This window comes from Aristolochia californica, unplaced genomic scaffold, assembly GCF_029961685.1.
Source record: "Aristolochia californica isolate CCGP_79_NKW_82.1479 unplaced genomic scaffold, dmAriCali1.0.hap1 SCAF_14, whole genome shotgun sequence".
In the NCBI taxonomy this organism is placed as follows: Eukaryota; Viridiplantae; Streptophyta; class Magnoliopsida; order Piperales; family Aristolochiaceae; genus Aristolochia; species Aristolochia californica.
The window spans coordinates 3,300,392-3,325,358 of NW_027181815.1; the positions used below are offsets into that span (position 1 = coordinate 3,300,392).

The 24,967-nt window shown below is 37.9% G+C and overlaps 5 protein-coding genes across 7 annotated transcripts; all 5 read left to right on the plus strand.

Moving 5' to 3' along the window:
- The first annotated feature begins 423 nt into the window (after positions 1-423).
- Positions 424-4,196, plus strand: LOC137950312 (mitochondrial carrier protein CoAc1-like). 2 transcript variants are annotated; one of them, XM_068796706.1, is made up of 7 exons: positions 424-1,080; positions 2,231-2,316; positions 2,419-2,626; positions 2,839-2,971; positions 3,341-3,525; positions 3,604-3,738; positions 3,945-4,196. In XM_068796706.1, the coding sequence occupies exons 1-7, from the start codon at positions 901-903 to the stop codon at positions 4,041-4,043; spliced, it is 1,026 nt and encodes a 341-aa protein (XP_068652807.1). In that variant the 5' UTR covers positions 424-900; the 3' UTR covers positions 4,044-4,196. The 2 variants fall into 2 exon arrangements, with proteins under 2 accessions (XP_068652807.1, XP_068652809.1); XM_068796708.1 differs by lacking the exon at positions 3,945-4,196 and adding an exon at positions 3,813-3,923.
- A 3,019-nt stretch (positions 4,197-7,215) lies between these two features.
- LOC137950692 (uncharacterized) lies at positions 7,216-11,086 on the plus strand. 2 transcript variants are annotated; one of them, XM_068797287.1, is made up of 4 exons: positions 7,216-7,305; positions 8,482-9,099; positions 9,986-10,141; positions 10,555-11,086. In XM_068797287.1, the coding sequence occupies exons 2-4, from the start codon at positions 8,545-8,547 to the stop codon at positions 10,867-10,869; spliced, it is 1,026 nt and encodes a 341-aa protein (XP_068653388.1). In that variant the 5' UTR covers positions 7,216-7,305; positions 8,482-8,544; the 3' UTR covers positions 10,870-11,086. The 2 variants fall into 2 exon arrangements, with proteins under 2 accessions (XP_068653388.1, XP_068653389.1); XM_068797288.1 differs by lacking the exon at positions 7,216-7,305 and adding an exon at positions 7,453-7,505.
- Positions 11,087-11,449: 363 nt separating this feature from the next.
- Positions 11,450-15,001, plus strand: LOC137950478 (uncharacterized). The gene is made up of 3 exons (XM_068796959.1): positions 11,450-11,580; positions 12,031-12,307; positions 14,553-15,001. The coding sequence occupies exons 1-3, from the start codon at positions 11,550-11,552 to the stop codon at positions 14,608-14,610; spliced, it is 366 nt and encodes a 121-aa protein (XP_068653060.1). The 5' UTR covers positions 11,450-11,549; the 3' UTR covers positions 14,611-15,001.
- A 2,163-nt stretch (positions 15,002-17,164) lies between these two features.
- LOC137950693 (protein pxr1) lies at positions 17,165-18,892 on the plus strand. Its single transcript, XM_068797289.1, has 2 exons — positions 17,165-17,728; positions 18,194-18,892. The coding sequence occupies exons 1-2, from the start codon at positions 17,239-17,241 to the stop codon at positions 18,577-18,579; spliced, it is 876 nt and encodes a 291-aa protein (XP_068653390.1). The 5' UTR covers positions 17,165-17,238; the 3' UTR covers positions 18,580-18,892.
- Positions 18,893-22,661: 3,769 nt separating this feature from the next.
- Positions 22,662-24,207, plus strand: LOC137950650 (transcription factor MYB26-like). Its single transcript, XM_068797230.1, has 3 exons — positions 22,662-22,894; positions 23,138-23,267; positions 23,374-24,207. The coding sequence occupies exons 1-3, from the start codon at positions 22,762-22,764 to the stop codon at positions 24,071-24,073; spliced, it is 963 nt and encodes a 320-aa protein (XP_068653331.1). The 5' UTR covers positions 22,662-22,761; the 3' UTR covers positions 24,074-24,207.
- Positions 24,208-24,967: the final 760 nt, after the last annotated feature.

Genomic DNA, 24,967 nt, shown 5'->3' on the forward strand with positions numbered 1-24,967 from the left:
GTAGATTTTCATGCCAATTTTCTATTTGATAATTTGTTTTACTGAAGATTTATCGGATAAGTATGTTAATGTATGAGATTAATTATTAGTTTTTATTTATTTTCCTTTAAAAAACACTAACATGTCCATTTAAATTTTCATGGAATCTTTTTTAAAAACATTCATGTAATTCCCAGTAAGGACTAATAGGATTTTTTTTTTTTTTGTGATTTTAGGGGTCTAATACATTACTTGATATCCTCTTTTTGGAGCCATAGTGGAATCAAAGAGTGGTTCCAATTAAACCGGGTTAGCTGCCCGATCCGGTCCAACTCCTATAATAGTCGTCCCGGCGGAAGATCAGCAGAGCGAGGCATCCTAGCAGTTTCTTTTTTCCTTTTTTCTGGGGCCTATTAACGAAAGGGTGATGTTGGAGCAGGGGACTGCGGGACGAGGAAGGGCGGGCTGCTACGTTGCCGTTCCCTTCAAGGATTCTTCGTCATTGGCTTTCCCCTCATCCCTCTCCTCGTCTTTCTTCCTCCCTGCCGTTGATTCTCCCTCTCTCTCTCTCTATATATATATATATAAATATCTTTCTTATTTTTTTCCTTGATTAATACGGATGGGCATTTTTGAAATCGTTCTGGACCTAGGGGAACAATCCAGGATTTGAAAGGCTTTTTATCACTCCTTTGAAATTTGACGATCCCGTTTCATGTGTCTTTTTTCTTACCATTTTATGAACGTGTCGATGAACCGGATTCTCTTGCTACTTCAGCATAAAGATTTCTCCTTTTGCCTTCAGAGGGATCGATGGGATAAGGAGTTTGCAAAATTACAGTTCGGCTAATTGAGATTTCAACTGGTTAGTTCATTAGGATTTTGTAGGTTTGGATTTATTTATTTGGTAAGGTAGTAGAGATGGATCCTTCGCAAGGGTCCACTCTTAAGACGAATGTGGTGGAACTCGTTGATGGCTCGTCTGCGTCATTTCTTGACTGCTTGCCTGTGTATGTTAAAGAATTGATTGCTGGCGGTGCCGCCGGAGCATTTGCCAAAACGGCTGTGGCGCCTTTGGAGCGGATAAAGATCCTCTTGCAAGTAAGTTAGCTTCTTTTTTTTTTAATCTCTACTTGTTGGTCCAATTGCTTGGTTTACTTTGAGAAACTTTAGATTTTTTTGGCATTCCGATATTCGACTTTTTTTAAGCACTCGTACGATCTGTCTACTAGAGGTTGCTAGCTGCGTTTTATTTCTCAGTTCTGAAGAAGACATTGAACTCGTGTCCAGAATGATAAGGCTTTAGAACCATTAATTGTCTACATTGATCAGATTTTCCCGTGCATTTGTCTCCTAAGATAGGCTTTCTGTATTAATGTCGATGTACCTTAGTAATGCCTGGAATGTTCTCTTGTGAAATAGAACATCATCTGTGAAGCTGCTAATATACTGCTAACAAGCTGCCAAATTTACTTTAATGGCCTTTTGGGTTGGTTAACTCACAATGAACAAGTGTGAGCCGTGAGTGGTTATCCTTTTGAAAAGAGGTTTTGCCGCTTACTCTGTTAGTTTGAGAAATTCTGGTAATAATTCACATAAGCTGGAAAAAGCATACTAGAGAGGACAAGGATGGATACTCAAATCATGCAGGTGTGGGGCATGATCAGGTTTGCAGATTCTTACCCCAATCCCTGCTTTACCCCAGGTTGCCATTTACTTACTAATTGTCGATTTTTAGGAGAGCAAGAGAATCTTATCATCATTAGCAGTTTTCTTTGACCATCAAGATTCCTTTTATTGAGTTGTTGCTGGAATATGAAAAAAATAGAATGACAAGAGGGGAAAGGAAATTCATCAATTATTACGACCTCAAGATTGAATCGCAACCTTGCCACAAAGCCAGCAATCCCCATGCTTTTCTCGCTTCACATTTTTTCTCTTGCCTTTTCACTGATGTGCAGTAGAAGCAAAAGCAATAAAGATATAAATTTCTGCATATACGAATGTTTTTGGGTTTTTGTACTTGTTCCGAATTTTACTTTTTTCACAAGAACTTGAAAAAACTGTAGCAAAAGATTTGGGAAGTTATAGATCAAAATGAACGTAAAGAATTCTACCTTGGCAGAATTGAAACAAGCCTTCAATGTCAATGCTTACCTCTTTATATGAAGTATCTGACTGGGCCATGTTTATATCTGTATCCTATGTTCTTCGTTTGTTTATTCTATTCGTTTTGCCTTCCTATGTGCAGACAAGAACTGAGGGATTTCATTCTCTTGGGGTTTTCCAATCCTTAAGAAAGCTGATGAAGCATGAAGGTGTTTTTGGATTCTATAAGTGAGTTCAACAATTGTTAATACATATTTGGCCTGTTGATAAGTGAAAATTTGCTGTTTTTTAAGGTGTGTATTTTTTTGTTTTTGTTTTTGGGTGATTCAGAGGAAACGGTGCTAGTGTTCTTCGGATAGTTCCTTATGCAGCTCTGCACTTCATGACATATGAACAATATCGATGTTGGATATTGAATAACTATTCAAGCTTGGGAACGGGGCCTTTTATCGATCTTCTTGCTGGCTCAGCTTCTGGGGGAACAGCTGTCTTATGCACTTACCCCTTGGACTTGGCTCGTACTAAACTTGCTTATCAGGTAGTGATGCTACAAGGTGTACAAGTTTTTGGTCATTATTATCATGTTGGATGGGAACAACGTTGTTTTGTTTATTCTAAGAAAATAAAAAAAGGTGATATGGCATAATAACCCATGATGTTTTGCATGGTTTCTTAAGGAAAGATGTTATTTTTCATGGAGTTGACCATAACTAACCCCAACTTCCTTTGTATTTGGGCCCTGTATTATAGGTGAAGGGCACAGGCGCCAGTTTTGGGAACAGTACGAGGAGCTTACATGCACAGCCTGTATATCACGGGATTAAAGATGTCTTTAAGAGTGTTTATCTGGAAGGCGGTATGCGTGCTTTGTATAGAGGAGTAGGTATGTATCAGATTCCAAGAGAAGCATTTTCACTGTTTAGGTTTTGCTGTTGTAATGTGAGTTCTGTACATCTGTTTTACTCACTGAGATTTCTTTGTCTTTGACATTGAGAGTGGCATTTTCCCTTGACCCACACATTTGTTTTCCCTAAATTTTTTCTTTCTCGAAAGACTAGGCAAATTGGGGCGAATTGCAGCTAATTGTCTAGGATATGTGTCATAATGGTCAAACTAGGGTCTGGTATTTGATTTTTAAAGATTACACCAGGCCCATTGTGTTGTTTTCTGCTTGTATCTTATCCTCACCTCCCTCCCCAACTGATGAGGATTTGACATTCTTGTACTGATTGATTTTTCTATTTTTCATCAGGGCCTACCCTCATTGGCATACTCCCTTATGCTGGCCTCAAATTCTATATCTTTGAGGAGCTCAAGACTCGTGTACCTGAAGATTATCAAACGTCCATTGTAATGCGTCTCTCTTGTGGGGCTTTAGCTGGTCTCTTTGGCCAAACCTTTACTTATCCATTAGATGTAGTCAGACGACAGATGCAGGTATTACCCTTAGGGTGATGTATATTACATACACTTGTCAATAAATGCACATGTTTTAATCAATAGTTGTGAATTCAGGTTCAAGGTCTACAGCAGCCAACGCAACAAGCTGACCCAAATAGAGTTAGAGGCACAATCCAAGGGCTTGCCATAATTGTTCGTAATCAAGGTTGGCAACAGTTGTTTGCTGGATTGAGCATCAACTATGTCAAGGTAATGAAAAAAAATTCCCTTATATTTAACAATTTCAGCAAATATTCTCTTATCATTCTTTTAACCATGCATAGGCCAAAAAATACTATCATGAGATGCTGTGAGGCAGCTAGAAGAATTTTGTAGTATGAGGTTGTAGCCATACCCATTTTATTTGAACTGGAACTTTGAGGAAGACTGTTTTGATGGGCATCTTAATGTTGTAGATTGTTCCCTCTGTGGCCATTGGTTTCACTGCATATGACATGATGAAGTCTTGGCTAAGGGTGCCACCTCGGGAGAAGTCTAGAAATGTGTCTTCATGATGTAAGGATGAAACTCACACAATGACAAACATAACTTGAGGAACCATTATGTTCGGCAGATGCTAGTGATGGTGAGCAAACTGAATTGGAAGCTCATCTAGCTTGTTTAAGAGTTACAATTTATATATTTCAATTATATTTTACTTCATGACATTTTGGAAGCCAAAGTGCTCCTCACATTTGGGCAACAGAGATCTAAAGAATTGGCTCGTCTTGTTTTTCCTTAACGGCGCTGGGGATGCCAGTGAAACAGGGAGGAGAAATCAGGAAAGTAATCTTCCTGCAAACACCAGCCAGGCTCCTCTGCTATTACTGTACAGTAATATATCAAGTCACTAACTATAATAGAAAAAGTAAAAAATTTCAGAATGCCTTTACTTATTCAGATAACTTGACGAAGACTGTGACAGCAGTGAGGTCTCTCAATGGTACTACGACACAACACCCATCAAAGATCTGTTTTGCTTTTCAAGAAATTTTCGTCCCGTGGCCTTTTCATTCTTTCCATAGCTATGGGGGGTCCTCGCTTGCACTTGGATATGTGTGTCTATCTTGCAGAGATTCTGTGATGATCGATGCTGACATTACCGTTGGCTGCAAAAGGATTTTACTCACGTCGTGAAAAGAAAGAAATGAAGACGAAAAATAGTTTCTTCAGTTATAACTTAAATCTGCTGGGCACCTTCACAGTGGTTATCTACTACAGCATTGATTGCATGTAGTTGTATTCTGTTTCTAAAGTTTGGTATCTATTGAAACGTGAGAAGGAATTACTGAGCTCGCGGTGGGGTTATTTAATTCCGTTCTGTTATTGGAAGGATCATCAGTCGCTCGGCAGTCAAGGAAGTCTGAGTTCCCTCTTAATTTCCAGGATAGGCGGGCAGGTTCTCGCACTTCGGAAACTTGAAAGTAGACCAACAGCAGATTGGAAAAGAGATTAATGAGGCTTTAATGCAGTTTCCTCTTCTTTTTCTTTTTGGGTCAAACAGTGAAATAACTGTAGAGATCCTTGAAGAGAGCAGAGAGATTCTGGCCCAGTGAGAACGATTGGATCATACGGTCTTGAAGCGAGTTGTCAAAGACTCAAAAAAAGTAGGAATTTTGTGCCTTGGAAGGCAGGAAGGATCGCTTGTTATGAAGCAAGCAATATTTGAAACAGAAGAAAACTAACAAAAACAAAGACACGAAAGGATCAATTTTCATCAACTCAAGTCTCTTTACAGTCTTCTCCTGATTCTTCTACAGTCATTTTAGCATCACCAGTCACCACTCCTTCAAACCACCATGCGAGCTCAAAAGCTCAGTTTTTGCGCAATGCTACTCTTCCTTCTGCTAATAAGGTTCTTGGTGGCTGCCGGAAATAGACCTTTTCCTCCTGTGCTAGTTAATAAGCAAGGTAATGGCCCCTTTTACCTTAACCCGTTCCTCTTACCTGCTCTTACTTCTTTTCAAACTTTTTAGTCCATTTTGGATTGAACTTGACAAGAACAAAAGCAGCTCAACTTTCTGGGATGCTAAATATTCTATTCTTTTGTCAAAAAGAAACAAGAAATGGATGCATCCATCCCAAACAGATGAAACTTTTACTGACCTTTTTTAGTCCAAAACACAGCCTCATCCGCATACTCCTTGCATTCCAGGTGGGAATCGAAACAGGTACCTGATTTCTCTTCTTAGTTTTTCTTCCGTTTCTGTAAATCTTGAACTGCTTATTAGCTGGTTAGATCTTGTTTTCTGAGTAGCTTCTGATTCAGTCAGTTTGTTTTTCTTCTACCAGTTGGAAGAAAAAAATGGAAAAGAAGGTTTCAGAGGTAAGGATACTCTTGGGTCGAGGCCACCAAGCTGTGATCACAAGTGTGGGCGTTGTGTCCCTTGTGAACCCACACAGGTTCCCACCACAACTAATCATTTCGGCGTCCAGTATTCAAACTACGAGCCAGAGGGATGGAAATGCAAGTGTGGAACTTCTCTGTATAACCCATGATGAAAGAACAATGAAGACGGCATTTTTGTTTTATTCTCTGTTTCGTCTGTACCAGATTTGTCATTCATTTATACCGCTCGGCACGATTGTCAAAATTTCCAAGAAACAGGTGTTTTTTGCTCATCTTATTTTTAATTATTCTTGATGGATAGTGATAGGAATTCGAATTCTCTCTCACTTTACCCAAAATCATTAGCGCGTGTCCGTGAGGGAAAGTGGGAGTGAATGAACTATGTAATTTACTTTCACTCTCCTCTCTCGACACTCTCTACATCCCTCGAACGCACTCTATTTCTCAACCCTTGTCTCTCTCGCCAGTACTCGACCTCATCGTCACCCTCAACCTAGGTCAGGTGGAACCCCGAAATAGTTAGCGTCCGCCCAAGAACCGGGCAAGGGGATCCGAATACTAAACCTGACGCCTAGCTCTGATACCACTTGTTAGGGCCTAACCAGATGTTCCACATGACTGCTTCAAAAAAAGGGTCAGGCGGAACCCCAAAATAGTTAGCGCCCACCCAGGAACCGACGCCGATGTTCACGTCCACCAACTCATCCTTTGATCTTACTATTGTTCGACATTGCCCTCCCCTGTTGCAATGCTGCTTCCCTTTCATCTTGCTGCCAACTCTCTCAAAGTTGAACTATAAATAATTTTATTTTTTTAATTATTTTATTAATTTATATAACACTAAATTTTATCTTATTTTATTAATAATATATCATATTTTTTGTTTATTATATTTATTACTTTAATATTAAATTAAATTATTATTTTAAAAGTGATAATTAAGATATTGTAAAAGTAAGAATTTGAAGTAAATATTTTTGTTTAAGTATTTTATATTTTTAATTAATTAAATTATTATTATTTTACTTATAGTTATTGTATTAATTTAGACTACACTAAAATTTATCTTATTTTAATAATAAAATACCCTATTTATTTATTTATTATATTAATAACTTTTAATACTATATTATATTACTAATTTAAGAGTAATAATTAAGTTATTGTAAACGTTATAATTTAGACATTATAAAAGTAACCATATTTAATTAAATTAATATTTATTTTTTATTCCAAATGAGAGGAGCGTTTTTCTTCTTCTTTTTAATTTATTTTTTATCCAGAATTTTACTTTTAAAATCCACGTATCCACGAAGCAGGGAAGGAAAGAAAAGGAAGAGGGAAAATACCATCGCCCTCTCCTTCTCTCTTCTGCTCAGTAGTTCCGCTGCGCGCGCCCTGTCCAGTTTCTCCCTCGCCGTCGACAGGTATCTTTCTCCTTTTCTTTCTCTTTCTCTCTTGTGTGATGGCATCTCTGGCTTTCTCGTTCGTTATTTCTGGTCGGCTTTCCCGTTAGTTATTTCTGGTCGGCTTTCCTCGCTTATCCTTTCCAACCGTTAGCATCGTCGGCGGCTTTGCACACTTCCTGGACTCAGTTCACAATTTTCAGAAGAAACTGTCCTGTTGGGTAAGGGGAACTTAAAAAGGTCCATGATTTTCCATTTAATTTAAGATTCTATGTACATGTAGGCCTGCATCGATGGTCTCTGGAGTGGCTACCAGGGAGCATCATTTTCTGATATACCGGTTCTTCTGACTACTTTTTCTTGCTTTTTGATATCTTAGGTGTTCTTGATTACATTTCTGACTTCTGGGTCCTTACACTTCTCACTATTCTTTTACGGGCATCAGATTCTAAAGCTGATATTTTTGTTGCCGAAATGATTTATAAGCACTTAGACAGCTGTTGTAAACTGCTCTTCACTGTTTTCTGTGGGATTTTTCTGCATTTTTTGTCGGTTCTTTTATAGTAGCCGGTGGTGATTATACTCCTGCTAATTGATTCTCTAAGAAATTTAATCCATTTGGATGTAAGTGCCACGGTAAGAATAAGCAAAAAGATTCAAAATAAAAATAGAAAAGAAGTGCCTGCTTAGTGAAATCAGGCAGTGATACTGACAAGTGGCAACGCATTAGGAGAACTTTGGGGAGATAGATTAGTGTTGTTTATGATGGTGATGTGGTGGGATTTTACCATGATTAACGAGTAAGTGGATATTAATAAACACCAATAGCTAATATGGGTTGAATCTTCTTAATTATAACCTGAGCTTCTTCCTTTCTTGGACAGGTAACTACTGTTGGTGGTTTTGGCAACAAAATTAAGCCACTTCCAGTTAGTTGTTATTATTGTTATGTCCATATACTCTACTATACTGTTAATGCTTCCATCTTTCTCACATATTTTTAAATTAGTTGATCCATTGGTATGTATTGAATCTTCACATTTAATGTATCTGCACAGTTGTATTTGTTCTTTTCATTTCTTGAATTGCTTGATAATTTGTTCTTTAAGGCAGTCATTCCTCCAGTTTCATCTTCTGATCATTCTCCTTATCAAGCTAGATATTAATAAATAATAGAAGCTACATCCCTGCTAACAGGAGAACGGAAGCGCGAAAGCTAAGCACTTTGTATTGGTGTTTGTTTGGCATCAATAGAGAGGGATGAAACAACTAATAGCTCTTGGTTTTGAAGGTTCAGCCAATAAGATTGGTGTAGGTGTCGTCGCCTTAGATGGAACGATATTATCTAATCCTCGCCATACATACATTACCCCACCTGGTCAGGGCTTCCTGCCCAGGGAGACTGCACACCACCACCTCCAGCATGTTCTTCCACTCATTAAATCTGCCCTTGAAACTGCCAACATTACACCTGATGCCATTGATTGCCTATGCTATACAAAGGGCCCTGGTATGGGGGCTCCACTCCAGGTTGCTGCTGTGGTTGTTCGTGTCCTTTCCCAGCTATGGAAGAAACCGATAGTAGCTGTCAATCACTGTGTTGCTCACATTGAAATGGGGAGGATTGTGACAGGAGCTCAAGATCCCGTCGTGTTGTATGTGAGTGGTGGGAACACACAGGTTATCGCATATAGTGAAGGTCGGTACCGGATATTTGGTGAAACAATTGATATTGCTGTGGGAAATTGCTTGGATCGCTTTGCTAGAGTTTTAACATTGTCCAATGATCCCAGTCCAGGCTATAATATAGAACAGGTGTGTTTTTTTTTTTCTTTGTGTTTTCCTATTTTGTCATTTCTTTAGAAATCTTCTCTAGATGCAGTGAGGACTCTACATATGTTTTTTCTTTTACAATGACTTTATACTGAGACCCCCAGGTTCAGTGAGGCTTGAACCTGATACCTTGCACTAGAAAACTCCCCATGAGAGGACTGAGCTGCAGCCCGAATTTCAGTTGGGACTCTACATGTAGAATGTGGTCAAAGCAATTTGAGCATTGACCTGGTGACACCCTGCAAAAGTTCTCAAGAGGTGTCAAGTATTTGATAATAGTATCTTTAGTTGCTGGCTGGAGGCTTTAGGATTGATCTTTATAATCCAAAGTTACATGCGGGTTACATCCTTAAAAAATGACTTCTATAATATGGTTCTTTCTTGGCATAACATCCAAGATCAGAAGTTGGCTTTGTGTCATTCTTTTTTATCTTCATGTTCATCTTCATTAGTGTGCATGCAAGATGCTATGTGTCAATCTATGCAAATAATGGATAGCATGCATGCACACTCACAAAAGGATCTTTATGGCTTATCGTGTGAACCCTCATAGATATTAAGCTTTTTAATATATTTGCAAGGTTACCATGAAAAACACTTAGTTATACTTTTGGGACCAGCTTCCGGTTTCTTCCTTTTGCTTTCTCTACCTTGTGTATGGCTTATCATTACACTTGTAGTTTGGGAATCTCAGACACTTTTCCACTTTTCTTCGTAATATGATTTTTATTATTCTTTGAAATGTCATTTCTTGGTTCATATGGTTTTCGTGTGGGTTATTAAGTGGCAAATGAATGTGTTTAATGCACAGAAGACTCGCATATGAAAATGTTGTGACTTATTCATTGTGTTTCTTTTAAAATTTCAGCTAGCAAAGAAAGGGGAGCAATTTTTGGATCTTCCTTATGCCGTTAAAGGAATGGATGTTTCTTTTAGTGGCATTCTTAGTTATATAGAAGCTGCAGCTGTGGAGAAGCTGAAAAACAATGAATGCACACCTGCTGATTTATGCTACTCACTGCAGGTATCTGAAGCATTTAGTTTAGTCTTTAATTGTAGACATGTGAATGTATTGTAACTACTATCTTATGGCTCTCTTGCTAACCAGTGTGGCATGATACCTGTTGCCTGACTTCTCATGGCAACTCAAACATTTGTTTTTTGATTGGTACTATTGAGACCATCAGTTTATTTTGTCAATTGAGCAGATCTTTCAATAAGGTTTCATTCTCTTGTCACAAGTAAGATTTTTAAGATAGAGAAGGCTGATTTTACTTTTGCATCGCCCATCTATGGTCCTCATCATTTATCTCTGTGGAAATCTGGCTGTGACTCACCCAGACTGCACTGTTAGATACTGCCAATATGTTTGTGTACTCATTAGGCTCTAGAAAATTGATATCATACTTAACATTTTTTCACATTTTGGGGTTGCAGGAAACTGTGTTTGCTATGCTTGTGGAAATTACAGAACGAGCCATGGCACATTGTGACAAGAAAGATGTTCTTATCGTTGGGGGTGTTGGATGCAATGAGAGGTTGCAAGAGATGATGAGAATCATGTGTGAGGAAAGGGATGGGAGGTTGTTTGCTACCGACGATAGGTATTGTATTGATAATGGTGCCATGATAGCTTATACTGGTCTCCTTGCTTATGCGCATGGGACGACAACCCCATTGGAGGATTCTACATTCACTCAGAGGTTCAGAACTGATGAAGTGCAAGCCATTTGGAGAGAGAAAAACCTCTAATACCAATGGTTCTGGAACTGATAACACTTCCCTTGAGTTGGAACGTTTGAGTAATTGTTTTTTTGCATCTTCAAAGCATGTATTTTCCCGAGCCCTCTGCTTCTGTCGATGCAGTGAAGACGGGTAATCTATTCGAATGCAGAGTGTCGTAGTGTTTGTCACATTATTGTCATAATGTAGATTCAGTCTTGATTTATGCCAGGACTTGGTGCTTCTTGGTCACTTTTTAAAGATAATTTGTAATTCAATTAATAAAAAAATTAAATAAGTAATGATTTTAAAATATTTAAAGTGATAATAAGATTTTTAATTAAATAACAAGAATTTTATTTTTTTATTATGAATTAATTCGAAATTAATTTATTTACAATCAATGATAAATAATCATAAAATCTTCAAGTAATTTATATAAAAATAATCGAATAATGAAAAAAAAGGACGAATGAAGGAGCAATTAATGAGGTGTATTTGAAAATTATCTAAAATTAAAACACAGATAATTATGACGGTTTTCACCGATTGACGCAACCTGTTGGGCAGGCACACCGGTTCATGTTAACCTGCGTCCATGACGTTTGGTTCGTGTCCACCAAAAGCCAAAGACGAGCTATCCGGTTTCAGAAGACACCGGGAGGCAGGCGGACGTGCGACTTCTCGAGTCCCCGAAAGTTGATTCATCGATGGCTGAGGCAAAACCTGATCATGTTTCAGGTTTGATTTAATTTTCTCTTCTGGTTGCATTTACGCTTTCCTCCGTTTTCGTCTTTGCGTGGTGTTCATCTCGTCCTTTTTGTTCTGATTAGACTTTTGTATATCATTTTAGTCGGTTCTATTTTCCTTGTCTTTATGTATGAAAATATTATTCTGCTCCAAGTTTTTCGCTTTTGATTGGACAACAAATTTGTCTGTTTTTGTTCTGTTTTCACCTTCATTTGAAGTATCCACTGGTTTCATTCTTTGAAAACTTCTGTTAGATCTGGTCAAATTGTACCAAGAAATTTTTGGTTTTCTAGTTCTTATTCCTTTCATCTGTGTGTTTCTTAATGCTCAAACTGGATGAGTCCGTTGGATATTGATTTTCTAACTTTTATTGTTATTTGCTCGGTGAACATAATTGTTTGACTGCCACTGATACACTTATGCTTTTCATGTTTTGGACAGAGAGTGATGTAAAGGCACCGAATATATTGGAAAGGGCTAAGGAAGAAATCAAAGCTATCGTGCACTCCGGGAAACCCCACCACCATGGGGAAACCCATGGAACCAGTCCGGACATTGATGCAAACACCCCTGTTGATGAAGTCAAGGCCCCAAACATTTTTGAGCGAGCCAAAGAAGAGGTTGAAGCTCTCGTTGAAGCAATTCATCCAAAGAAAGAGTCTGATCACAGTTCCTCTTCCCACAAGGACGGGGGATTCTGGGGCTTCCTTGCAAGAAGGTTTGAGAAATTCTGCTCCCCTTGGGATAGAAAGACAAGATAATGCTGCCCGAGGAAAAGAAAGACAAGATTTTTGCCTTTCATTTGATTTGATCTTACGTGTCTTCTTTCTTGTTTATCTGGCTTCTTTTTCTTGAAAATGACTGTTTGCACTTCTTATGTGGAGAATGTAACGCGGCTTCTAAGCTATGTTGATTAAAAATAATTCATTTCCTTTCTCAATCATTTCTTTTTCGCATTACTGCTACTGAAAAACTCTTGTCAATCTCTTCTTCTATGTGAATGAAAGGTTTTTACTCTCTTAAGAGTCGTATAGGTGGTTTAGTGTCACCCTGGAATATGAGGATGGCCTTTATTCTGAAGTTTTTTTTTTCCCAAGAAGACACACATTTAAGAAATTATTTAGTACTCACTCATATAGTCAGATTAGTAGGTTATCACAAACATACTCCTCTCCTCATCTGGACTTTGATGAGGTACATTAGGGATCCTTGAATTCTCAAACACTAGGGGATGATTGTGTTTATGCTCAGAATGCCAGGGTAAACTTTTAGGCACTCATTTAATACCTATTTTAGGTCATGAAGAACTTACCTTGGTTTCAAGTGCTTTGGCTTTACATTTGTTGAATAATCAAAATATTCTGGAGTTGATATAGGCATGAGAAAATTTGGTCTCAGACTGCAGGGCATATAAGTAAACACTAAATCAGAAGTTCTAGGGTAGTACTGTTCTTGATTGACTGTGAAGGAATAGTTTTGTCACGTTTCCTATCTTGATATATCCTTTTAACAGTTTAGGAGTAGTATCATCAATTATGTATGAAAAACTTCTCTTTTGTTTTCTCTTCTGCTTATCTGTAAAAGTCCCATGGTTTTACACCAAGTACTGTGGTTGAAATTCCCTATAACTGTTCTTTGAGATGTCTCTCTCAGCATTATTGGTGAATGAGGGCTTCTTGGGTGTCTCTTCTGATGTGAAGGTACTGTGTCTTCACTCATTTTTCTCATACTGTGGCCTATATGTAATCTTTCGTAAAAATATGTCGTATTGTTTGAGTGAGAACAACAATGGCTGCCTCTCTGATTGTTTCAGAATCTTTAGAAGTTTGCCCAATGTCTGGGATTTTAGCTGAACGACCTTGAGCAAATTGAAACTTTTGTGTGCTGTGGATGGTGGGTCTGGATCTGTCACATAAAACATTTATACTGAATTGTTTGTATCTTTGTATGTTTTTACCTCTCTAAATATAGAACTGAAAAAATAACTCTAGTTTCCAAGTAATAGAAATTCTATTTCAAAGTCTTATCATGTTCTTTCAGTTGAATGGGAAATGGACCTTCTGAAATGGTTTTTGCATATTCCTTATCTTTGCCTCAACCAACATGCATGTAACAATATCAATGTTGATTTCTTAATGAGCTTTGAACTATTCGTGATAATCTTAGTCTGGAAGTTTGACATGGTCTAGCTCTCTATGCGACCAGTAGCCTTTAGTCTTGTAGTTTACAATGGGACTTCTGTTTGTTTTCCTAGAGCCTCAAAAACTTTGAATTATATCATATAGAGTGGGACTGAGGTTCAATATCAATCCACTTTATGGACATTTTCCAGGATAAGAAATTGGCCTCATTTGTCCTTTTTAAGTGGAGGATCCACTGTGAATGGGTTTTGCCTGTGCTACATGCAAAATCCCGGTGAGCCTCAATTTGATGGTGGTGCTAGAGTTCTTAACAAATGGAACTAAAGTATTTTAAGGTTGTCAGCATTCTTTGCTGCTTCCTTATCAGAAGTCTGATAAGTTTCTCCCTGAATTCATTTGTTGGAGAACAAGTTCAAGACTGTAAGGAAGCTACCCTGGAAACTAAAAGAGGGAAATTTTAGGGTTAAGGTTTCTTGAAGACAATTGAGCTCTTCTGCGACAGTGTCAAGTTTATAGATGAAGGACAGTTTGAGCTTGGACCACTAAAAAAAAAAAAAAAAAAAAAAAAGATAAAAGGATTGAGCTAGGTCTATTGGTATCTCTCACTATGGACCAGATGAAGCATTATTTGCATTGAATTTTATTTTGTTTGATTTCTTGGAAAGAAGTGGATGTAGTTTTCTACACCCAACCCTAACCCACTTTAAAAACATCCTGTCTTTTTGGATTTCTTAATAGGGCAAAAAAGTAGTCTGGAAGCAACCCATGCATTCTAATGCTTTTCTGTCTTCTTTCAACTGATAGAGAGTGATGTGAATGCAGTGAAAATGTTGAAGACACCAAAGAAGCTGCTGAGTCCCACAAAAGGGAGTCCCATTAAACCAGTGCAGACGCAGAAGAAAAATCCCTTATGGAAATCATAGCTTCAAACGTTAAACAAGCCAAGGAAGGGATTCGAATCTCATCAGTAATAAAACATGCAGATAGAACAGATTACAGTTTATCTTCCAAGAGAGAAAAGGGTGTATGAATTCTGGACCCTGGAAGAATGTTGAAGAAAACTCTGCTCACATTTTAGGATGAAGAGAGATTGCCACCTTGGTTCATTTCTCAAATTATTATGCCAATGGAATTTAACTTTTCTAAAAGAAGATTGTGAATTTGTGATTAAGTAGGGATTACATGGTTTTTATTTAAAAATCTAAGATTGTATTTAATGACATGATATAATTGCTTTTGAAATAAGCTGGATCCTTAGAAAATGATGTCAAGCTATTTTTATGTAATTATATTTTCTTTTTTATTTCTCACATAAAAAAAAAAAATGAATCATCTAGATGAAAGTGAATTCAGTCCATTTTTTCTCGATCGATTTGTTCGTCAAATCTCTAAGAAAGCCAATTATCTAGAGATCTTCTCTTTATGTACTAACGATGTTGGAAATGCAATTTTTGTAGTGAACCAGAAATTTTTACTCTCTCCTCACTTCTCTCCTTTCCTTGCTGGTGGGAGGGAAGGAGGGAGCCTTTTCTACCCTTTCCTGTTTTTCCCTTAACATGCCATCTAAGCACACGTGTACAAAGATGAGTTCCAATCTTGCTTTGTAACTCCACTGATAACCCTTTCCTGTTTTTCCCTTAACATGCCATCTAAGCACACGTGTACAAAGATGAGTTCCAATCTTGCCTTGTAACTCCACTGATAACCCTATCTTTTACCTATCTCGAGCCATATTACAACCTAGGCCCCGTCCCACCCACCCCACCTTGCCTTAGTGACAGGGTTGTTATACCACTCAACTCTATTCAATCTCACCAAAAGGTCTACTTCTAATTGTCTCTACCTTGTATCATACAGTGATTTACTAATACATAAAAATTTAAAATTTTCATTTAAAAAATTTAAAGGTATATATTATAAAAACTCATGATATAACTATAATATAAAGATGCCAACTCGTGGTTATCTTTGTGAGTCTTTCTTGATCTTCCAACCAGCTTGTAGTTATTTCTATGAGTTTCTTGATCTTCTAACTTATGCGATAAGGATATCAATTCGTGGTAATCATGGTGAGTCTTACTTCTTACATGCTTGGACACATCTTGTGGGCCTTCCTTGGTCGTGTAGGTTAGAACCCATCTTCCAACAGTAATTTTATTATTCTAATTTATCAAAATACCCTTACTAAAATTACCCTATATTGAAATTTTATTTTTATTATTTTAATTTACCAAAATACCTTTATTATCAACATCGATATAGTGCCTATTATAATGGAAAGCTGATATTTATCTACGCCCAATATAAAACTAATTTAAATTATAGAAGTGTGGTGAGAACTCGTAAAAAGATTTTTATTATATAAATGTCTAATACAACCTAAGGCCCTGTTAGTGCCCCTAATTGAAAATTTATCATAAAATATCTTTTTTAGGATATATATTTAAAAAAAACCTTCAATATAAAATCCTATTAATACTTTACTAAGAAATTACTTGAAATTTTTTAAAATTTTCTTATAGCTATTAAAACATTTTTCAAGGCAAGACCGGAGTGGCTGTTTTGTATGTTAATGGATTTAATCAGAAACCCTAGGATCTTGATTGTTTTTCTATCCGGTCTTCTTCCTCGTGATTATAGTTATCTTTGACCAAGTGCATTCAAATGATATAGCATTCCAGTACTGTGTCTGCCATTGGCATTACTTTCGAAAAAGGGAGGCGCACGGGGAATTGAGAAAATCTCAAGAGTGTAAAGAAGGAAAGAGAGGGAGAAAGAATCAGCGCCAAAAATTCGAAGATAGTTGAAGATAACAAATTCGGAGGAAAGACAAAAGAATGCCAATTGAAGAAGAACAGACGACGGAGAGATATAGAAAAAAACAAGGCAATTACCTCTCGGTATCTTTTGCAAGAACATCTTCCAAGAAATTATCGGCCATTCAGATTCACTGGGCGGTCGGATGCCTTCATCTTTTCTTGATCTTCGTCAACATCACCGTCCGGTTCTTTGACGACGCTCGTTCTCAGCAAACATCAGCGTCGTCCCCTTGTGGATTCCAAGAAAGACAACTGATGAGCGCAAGAACGGCAACGCAGCGGAACTTGACGATGATGCAGATGAAGACCAAGAAGACAGGAAGGCCAATGGTGTCAGTTGTGAGTCTGCGCGTAAGCTTCGGCTTCGTCTTCCTCCCGACGCTCTTCTTGAAAATTTCTGTTAACCCTTAATGACTTTTGTGTAAACTCCTAACCCTGTGCTTTCAATAAAAAGCGTCAAAAAGCGTTTATTTATTCGGGTTGGGCTTGTTACGTTTCAATTAGACCATGCACAAGCCCAGTGGTCTTCGAAACGAAAACCCGTTAATTTCTACAAGAACTTTGTACAAGTTAAACAATGCTTATATTGGTAATCAGCCCCACCGCTTCCCTCCTCTGTTCTTGATCTTGTTCTAAACGCGAAAACTTCCTCCTCAGAGATTCGATCCGACTATCTCCGGAACCAGTTCATGGAACTAGTATCCGAAGCTGGTTTGAATATCAGGCTCGAAAACAAGATGGAGATTGGAAGACGTGTAGGATTTCATTCAGACGATCGAACTATCTCACGTCGCCATGTGGTCTTGGCGCTGAAAGAATATGAACCGGATGGGGATGTCAGGGTGGCGTTCGAGGTTGTGGGGAAGAACCCCATCTTGGTCGTCAGAAGCGGTGGCACTGATAAAAAGGTTTTCAGAACTTCGGATAAAGGTGAGTTGAGCGTTGGCGACCAGCTATCCCCCTCCCTGAAAAAGCCTGTTTTTGTAATTTTGAAGAACGTGGTGTCTGGGGAAGAAGAACATGAAAGGAAGAGGGCTCAGGAAGCGGTGGAGCGCAGTAAGTTGGGGACTTTGGAGGGAGAAGACAAAGGAACGGCAGATACTCTCTATGGTGGAGTGACTGGGAGTGAAGATGTGGGTGTGAAGTCTTTTGACCTATCGCAGATCGATCCCGTTAAAGGTGAGGACTTTCTCTGTGTATCTTGTTGAGGATTTGCTAAATTTGAATTTTTAAAAGAGGTCTTTATGTCCTTGATCCTTTTTTTTTTTTTTTTTTGCCTAAATAGGCATGAGTTTTGAGTTTGTCGAATATGTTGTTCAAGATAGACAAGTGATGTTTTCACCTTCGCTGTTGATGACCCGCCAGGAGATACTCTCTGGGTCCAAAGAATAGCGGATTGAACAATCAAACAGGTTTGGGCAGTTGGATTCACTGGCCTTTGTAAAGTATCGATGTCCCAATGATAGCTCAGATGATGACATTGGTCGTTCCCAACGTGACTTGATGCCCATCAAGGAGCTGTTGAATCCCGACAGTTAACAAAAAATGTCTCAGTTATTTCATGCTTTTGCTTTTGGATTTTTTTCCTTTATTTCCCAATGTGTTCTCATCTTATTTTGAAACTGTTGGTAACTTGGAATGCAGAGTTTGGTTTCTTGGTGAAGGGTCTAGAGTTTAACCATTACTCAAAGGAAAGGATCCGTGATGTTAGACATTGGAAATGGTTTATTGAAGAATCGACAGGAATTAGTGAAGATGATGAGGGAAGGAGTCCCGAAGGAAGGAAGCACAGGAAGAGAAAGGGTAAGAAAATTGAAGATGACGAAGATGAAGATTGGACTGGTGAAAGCGAGGATGACAAGGCATCTATGGCAAAATTAAGAAATTCCAAGAGACCCAAATACTGTAACACTAGATCCAGAGAGATGAAGAAACCCTTGAAAGACAATGCTAAGAAGTCAATTGAACAAAAAACCATGCATGACTATAATGAAGAAGGAGAAGAAGAACAACAAGATGAAGATACCTGAGGTGGTTTCATTATTAATGAGGATGAAGAGCCTGAAGAGGTTGAAGCTGATGATCTTGATGAAGAGGAAGAATTCGATGATGAAGATGAAGATGATGATGATGATGGGACATGGCGTGGAGGAAAATGAACAGGAAGTAAGATGATGGAAGGTGGAACTCGTATCTTTTTCTGTATATATGGGTTGGTATATGTTGATGTAACATTGAGAAAAAGCTAACCTGCCATTGCCAGTTTTGCCGAAGGCGTGACATGTAAGTATGTTGAGTTTTTTGAAGATGTAACACATAAATGTGTTGCCGTCTTATAGTATCTCCTCCACATTGAATTTTAAGCGTTTGCACTTCTATTCTATTTTTAGTTTCTCTACTACATTGGGTTTATACTTGGTGACCCCAAGTCTATTGAGAATTGTCACTTGAACTCAGACTTCAATCTGGCATACCCCTCAAAGAGACCACTAAGCTGTAGCCCAAGTCTCTCTGTGATTTTCACGTTATTTATAAGGTGTGATTTGCTTATTTATATATTTTTATTTTAAGATTAATTACACACACTTACTATATCTCATACCCTAAACCCAAGACCTCACAATAAAAGTCCCCCTATATAGCCATTGAGCCACCCACTCCATTTATGTATGATGCTCTCATTATTTTAACAGAAAAAAGCCAAAAATAAATGATTTTCTCTGGCTTCTTTTCCCACATGTTATGCTTTCAAAGGAGTTATGTAAAAATGGGTTTAACTAATGATGGAGTACAACGAAGCACCATATCCAGCCATCTTGACATAGTTGAGATATGGCTAATATGATCATGATCTTGAATAAAATTAGTCTTGAGGACTGCTCAGTGCTTTTCGGGAGTGTCAATTTGCTCATTAGTGTTTTTCTTTGTTTTTGCTTGCTGTTTGCTTCCTCTTTCTTTTAATGTAATTTCTACTTTCTGGAGTTTCTTTAATGAAATCTCATTTCTTTTTGTTTTCAAAGAAAATGGGGGAACAAATAATTAGGAGAAGAGAAAAAAGAAGAAGTAATTACTCAGTTTCTGATCAGAGAATATCGCCTTTGTTTTCATTAAAAAAATTTACTTCAGTAGAAGAGGAATTGCCCCCGTCATCTTTTGTTTTCATAGAATCCTCCAATTGAGATCTCCCAATCAACTGTCTGTTTTAGATAAAGTGATGGTTGTGATGTTACAATCACTCTGATGTTGCCACCACCTAAAGAAGACCCATTTGTTCTTCTACCGTTCCTCTCTCTTAATTCATTTGTTAATCTACTCTTTTCCTTTTGCCACTTCTGTATGCGCTATTATTTCTGAAAAATCAAAATGGGTGTTTCTCAAAGTACCTCACAACATTGCTTGTGGCAATCCAGGCTTACTAAGAAATCGAAAAACATGGAAATTTTTTTTTTCTAAAGTAACAAGTATCTCTAAAGTAGTAACAAAATTAAAGATGGATGATGGTGAAACCAGGTCTAGGAAATCCAGACATGCCAGTTGATGATACTCCAGTTGATCCTGTAAGGTTTGGTTAACATCGGTTCAGGAGATCAAGACAGGTTGGCCGATGCAAGGGATTTGGGAGAAATGGAACCGTGAATTCGTTATGGTTTGACTTTGATTTTACTGCATGGCTAGGTATGGAAGAGACTTCCATTCTGACTTGAGTTCTAGGATGGTCACATGCATTTCATGAAAGTAAAAGGCAAGAGAAAGAAGCTGCCCCCAAAAGCCATTGAGTAGTAACCTGTTTAAGGATAGGTGAACATTAATGTCAGCAAAACTGGGATGGAGACCCTTTCAGAGTAGATGAGTGGGCTTCCTCCACAGAGACATTGCCTGGAAGATCCACTATGATAACTTTGGAATTCTTGCCTAGATGGTATCCTTGTGTGACAAGAGGATAGAGGATATGGGGTAGCTTGGCTGCTTTCACATCTGTTTTCTGAAAGTTTCAGAAGGGTTATAAGGGATACGGTATAGTTGTCAGTTATACTAACTTACCCTTTCAAGCTTCCTTCCTTTCTTCTGTCTTTCCTCCTTTGTCATTTGTTGTTGTAGTCAACACTCTTCTTACGTGTGGGCATTTAATTATCTATAGAAGAGATTAGGACTATCCGTAGTCTTAACCATTTGAAAATGACTTAACACCCCACTCAGGAGAGGGGCTTAGGAGCTATTTTGATTCTTCCATGTTTCCAAGTGAATGAACAAAGACTCTGGACGGTTTCAGTGATGGCTAGGCAAGTAAAAGAAGGGATTCTTGCAATCAAGTGACTTTGGTAAGTCAAGATCTTGCTTTTATCTTCTATCATAAGCATGCATTTGAAATCTTAGGATGTGGCTCCATCTTTGTGGCTACCAAAGTGTGTTCAAACTAGTATTGGATTTCACTTATTCTGGCACTGCTTGGATACTTGTAGATCATCCTTATTAACTCTCTTTTTATTACTAAAAAAGGGTGTTGTATTACATTCTATTAGTGTGAGTGAAATAGCTGTAGTTGTTAAAATAACTGTAGTTCCAATTTAAGTGAAAATGAAACAGATGTAGTTTTTGAAAGTTTACATTTTGCCTCATATCTGCAGAATTCTATTTCCATATGAGATAGAGGATTTGGAATTATTCAGGAGGAAATTAAACAATGTAATGATTAAGATGCTTTATGATACTTTGCTTTAGTTAGCAAAAACTTATTTTACCTTTCAAATGCTTTCTCCACTTCCTTATTTCGATCTTGATGGTGTTTTTTTATCTACATTACATGTCTCCTACTTCCAGTAGTTTCTGCATTCCAAAGCAAGTAACTGGCAACCTCCATTGAATTCTCTGGAGGCCTAGAAATGGGTTTAATGGAAAAAAAACATCACTGATTATAATGATAGTGGCAAAATCAATTTCTGACAGCTTTCTCCAAATTGGTAAACTTCCAAGTAAAATGTTACTGGATTCTTATTCTTAGCACTTGCAGAAAACTTCTACAGTATCAGTGTTGTTGTCATTATCATTAGCATTGCTAATAAGAGAATTCATGCACCTCAATTTCTATCAAGAACTAATGACCTCTTTTGTTTCTTCAAGCTGGCCTTCTATCAAGTCTCCATATTTGATCATTAAATAAATTAAAATATGACAAGTCTATTAAATGGTTGATCAATGGAATGGCGTGTTTATTTTTCATACAGTATTTATCACTGGATAAACGTTATTCTATTTTTTTGCTTGATCAAATTAGAGAAACTATTCTTAACTTATCCAGGAAATGAGACAGAGAATACCTCTTTTTCATAAGTTTTCCCTTTCAATTGCTTACAATTGCTAATCTATCAGAGAAAGACACAAAAGGAATCCCTTTACGCGAGAATCTGAACAAGGAAAGAAACCATAGTCAGAAGTCGAAACAAATACCGCAGCTCTCATGTCTAATCTGATTGAATTGGAAGAAGAGAAGAGAAAAATACCTGTGTAGGATGAAGAAAATGACAGAAAGAAAAAAATAGAAAATCACATAAATGGGAGAATAAGGGAAAGGAAAGTTGCAGTTGAAGTTCCAGTACCCAAAACTCATGAAGAACTAAAATTGGGTTGCTTTTTAGAGGCTTGCGGCCCCAAAAATTAAATACAGGAACACGTACTCTGTTTTAAAACCCACGTAGTTGCTGCTGAATCAGGAACCTTTTTCCTTCTTATTTTCCATTTACATGCAGTTGAATGAATGAAAAGAAAAGCTGCAGTCATCACCTTCCGTAGGTTCCTTTAAATCCAAATCAACCCAGAGTAGACATTACTACCTCAATTTCTCAAGCTGTATTACCATCATGTGTTGTCTCATAGAAGACAAAAACTAGAAGAAGTTCATAAAAAGGGTAAGATGCTTTTAAGGGTGCAACTTTTTCCTGCAAGTCAATGACCTGTTAAAGGATACCGTCCTCATTAAATTCACAACCAGGGTATTCAGTTGGACGGCAACAATGCAGTTCTACTGTTTGGATTTCATGAGTTCGGCTTATGCTTATCGACTGAGCTCCTGGTTTGTTGTTTTCTAGTAATTTCAGGGGGGCAGCTGTGTGCAGGTTGTGATAGATGAGAGAGAAGAAACAAGGGGAAGTGGTGGGCTCTGTTAATGGTTTTTGAAGGAGGGTGAGGGAGGGAGTGAGAAGGAGAGAAAGAGAAGAATGGGCCACCATTCTTGCTGCAGCAAACAGAAGGTCAGGCGAGGGCTCTGGTCACCTGAGGAGGATGAGAAACTCATCAACTACATTTCCACCTATGGTCATGGCTGCTGGAGCTCAGTTCCAAGACTTGCAGGTGCACATTTAAAAGATGCAGGAAGAAAAATAAAGTGTAGTTCCTGTCACTTCGTTTCTTTTGTGAGCTTTCAAAGTTGCTTTCAAGGCTTCCATTCATTATATTTTTTATATCCAGAAAACTAAACATCTTTTCTGCTGGTCACCGAGATGACAAGATTTTTCTGTATTAAAAATGTTCCCACTTTCATCTGTTTTCATGTTCATTGCAAAGTAAAGTTTCTGGATGATCTTTTTCGTGCAGGTCTGCAAAGATGTGGCAAAAGTTGCAGGCTAAGATGGATCAATTACCTAAGACCAGATCTTAAACGTGGAAGCTTCTCTCCCCAAGAAGAGTCACTCATCATTGAACTCCACAGGATGCTGGGAAACAGGTTATAATATGTTTCTGATTTGGTCTTAACAGATCATTTTCGTTTCGTAGAAAAAGAATCTTCAAAACAGTGCAATAACAGTAAGGTCTCTGGTTCGTGAATGCAGATGGGCTCAGATTGCCAAAAACCTTCCTGGAAGAACAGATAATGAAGTGAAGAACTACTGGAACTCAAGCATAAAGAAGAAGTTCATCTCTCAGGGAACTAATTTTGCAGAGACAACAATTCTCAACAGCTCCAAGCCAGACCCACCATTCATAAACGTGGACTTCAATCAAATGGTCACTTCCTCACATGATGTTTACATTCCTGGTGCAACTACTCCACTAGATTTCGCAGGTGAAGAGCTCAAAACAGATATTATTGGCTACAATCCGGATTCCTATGAAGCGGCAGCACCGCCACAACTACCCTCCCCATTTGAGTCATTTCCCTTTCAGTACTCTACATGGGCATTTCAGCAGCAACTTCACAGTAACGATCAACTGGAGAGTTCCGGATTTGATGTAAGCGAGGGAAATTTCAGGACGCCTTGCGATTCTCTGGTAGGATCCACCATGCCAAGAGCCCTCCATGAGACCATAGACATGGATGAGACTTCAGTCCCATCTTCTTCTTCATCACAGGAAGTTGCTTCAAGCTTGCAACTCCCTTTCTTTTCAGATAGGTCTTACCAGTTTGATCCTCACGTACCCATGAGTCACATGGAAGCCATAGACGTCGTCTTGGGATCATATTGGTCCTCGACTCTTTCATGTGAAACTGGTTCGATGAACCCTGGCCTGGCCACGTACTGGGAGACCTGAGCTTGAGTTATGGGTGATGGAGTCCGTGCAATAAACAGCCGACGGATTTAATGTGGGAGATTCTCAAGACGGAAGGTTCTGTGATGCATTCTGTGAGCTAATATTTATGTAGATGATATATACATCTGAAGGAATGAATGAAACAATAAAATATACGTTGATAACCATTATCTACAATTTCTAACGTACTTCTCCTTGTATCGTATTTCTGAGAATGCTCGGATGCTGATGTTTTTAGCCATGAGTTTAGGATATTCTTTCTTTTTCATCGATGAAGAGATAAGGTATTTATAGAATTACAACACTAAGCGTAGAGTTTACAACTCTTCGGAGTTTGAATTTAAGTGTATTTGGTATTTGTATTTTGATTCTTATCCATATCTCTATAAGAACACAAGACTAAGTTATAGAACTAAAGACAAGTAAAAACTTTTAGGCGTAAGAAAAAACAAATTGTTCTCCCATGCCAAGCTCGTATCTATGCTTTTAGTTTTTCATGTATTTTGGATATGTATTCTAGGATATACAAGGTCTTAACTTAGTTTTAGAAATAGAGGGGCATTTTTATAATTTATATTGATCTCAATTAATAAAAAGACTCTTCTCAATTTCACTCTTCCTCTCAAGAGGGGTTTTCTCCTGAGTTTGAAGTTGACAAGCCTTCTATATGATTTTTCATGATTCCATGAGAATTGGAAATTAAGAACTCTTGTTGTTAAGAATTAGATGTCCTAATTCTAAACTAACGAGAGTAATAATAATAATCGTGAAAAAAAGAAAAACAAGCAATAAAAAATAACAAGAAGATTTATATAAATTCGTCTTAAGATGAAACTTCGTCTTGTCTTCCGCCACTGCAATAATTCACTACGAAGATGAAATAGTTTACAAATA

What these genes read in the sequence shown, in the direction of transcription:
- LOC137950693 (XM_068797289.1), top strand. Translation starts at nt 17,239, where the DNA reads ATGGAACTAGTATCCGAAGCTGGTTTGAATATCAGGCTCGAAAACAAG. An exon ending in GCAGATCGATCCCGTTAAAG is followed by an intron (nt 17,729 to 18,193) that starts GTGAGGACTTTC and finishes CTTGGAATGCAG; the next exon opens with AGTTTGGTTTCTTGGTGAAG.
- LOC137950312 (XM_068796706.1), top strand. Translation starts at nt 901, where the DNA reads ATGGATCCTTCGCAAGGGTCCACTCTTAAGACGAATGTGGTGGAACTC. An exon ending in TGCTTTGTATAGAGGAGTAG is followed by an intron (nt 2,972 to 3,340) that starts GTATGTATCAGA and finishes ATTTTTCATCAG; the next exon opens with GGCCTACCCTCATTGGCATA. An exon ending in TAGTCAGACGACAGATGCAG is followed by an intron (nt 3,526 to 3,603) that starts GTATTACCCTTA and finishes TTGTGAATTCAG; the next exon opens with GTTCAAGGTCTACAGCAGCC.
- LOC137950650 (XM_068797230.1), top strand. Translation starts at nt 22,762, where the DNA reads ATGGGCCACCATTCTTGCTGCAGCAAACAGAAGGTCAGGCGAGGGCTC. An exon ending in CTCAGTTCCAAGACTTGCAG is followed by an intron (nt 22,895 to 23,137) that starts GTGCACATTTAA and finishes TTTTTCGTGCAG; the next exon opens with GTCTGCAAAGATGTGGCAAA. An exon ending in CACAGGATGCTGGGAAACAG is followed by an intron (nt 23,268 to 23,373) that starts GTTATAATATGT and finishes TCGTGAATGCAG; the next exon opens with ATGGGCTCAGATTGCCAAAA.
- LOC137950692 (XM_068797287.1), top strand. Translation starts at nt 8,545, where the DNA reads ATGAAACAACTAATAGCTCTTGGTTTTGAAGGTTCAGCCAATAAGATT. An exon ending in CAGGCTATAATATAGAACAG is followed by an intron (nt 9,100 to 9,985) that starts GTGTGTTTTTTT and finishes TTAAAATTTCAG; the next exon opens with CTAGCAAAGAAAGGGGAGCA. An exon ending in ATTTATGCTACTCACTGCAG is followed by an intron (nt 10,142 to 10,554) that starts GTATCTGAAGCA and finishes TTGGGGTTGCAG; the next exon opens with GAAACTGTGTTTGCTATGCT.
- LOC137950478 (XM_068796959.1), top strand. Translation starts at nt 11,550, where the DNA reads ATGGCTGAGGCAAAACCTGATCATGTTTCAG. An exon ending in AAAACCTGATCATGTTTCAG is followed by an intron (nt 11,581 to 12,030) that starts GTTTGATTTAAT and finishes TGTTTTGGACAG; the next exon opens with AGAGTGATGTAAAGGCACCG. An exon ending in TGGGGCTTCCTTGCAAGAAG is followed by an intron (nt 12,308 to 14,552) that starts GTTTGAGAAATT and finishes ATGTGAATGCAG; the next exon opens with TGAAAATGTTGAAGACACCA.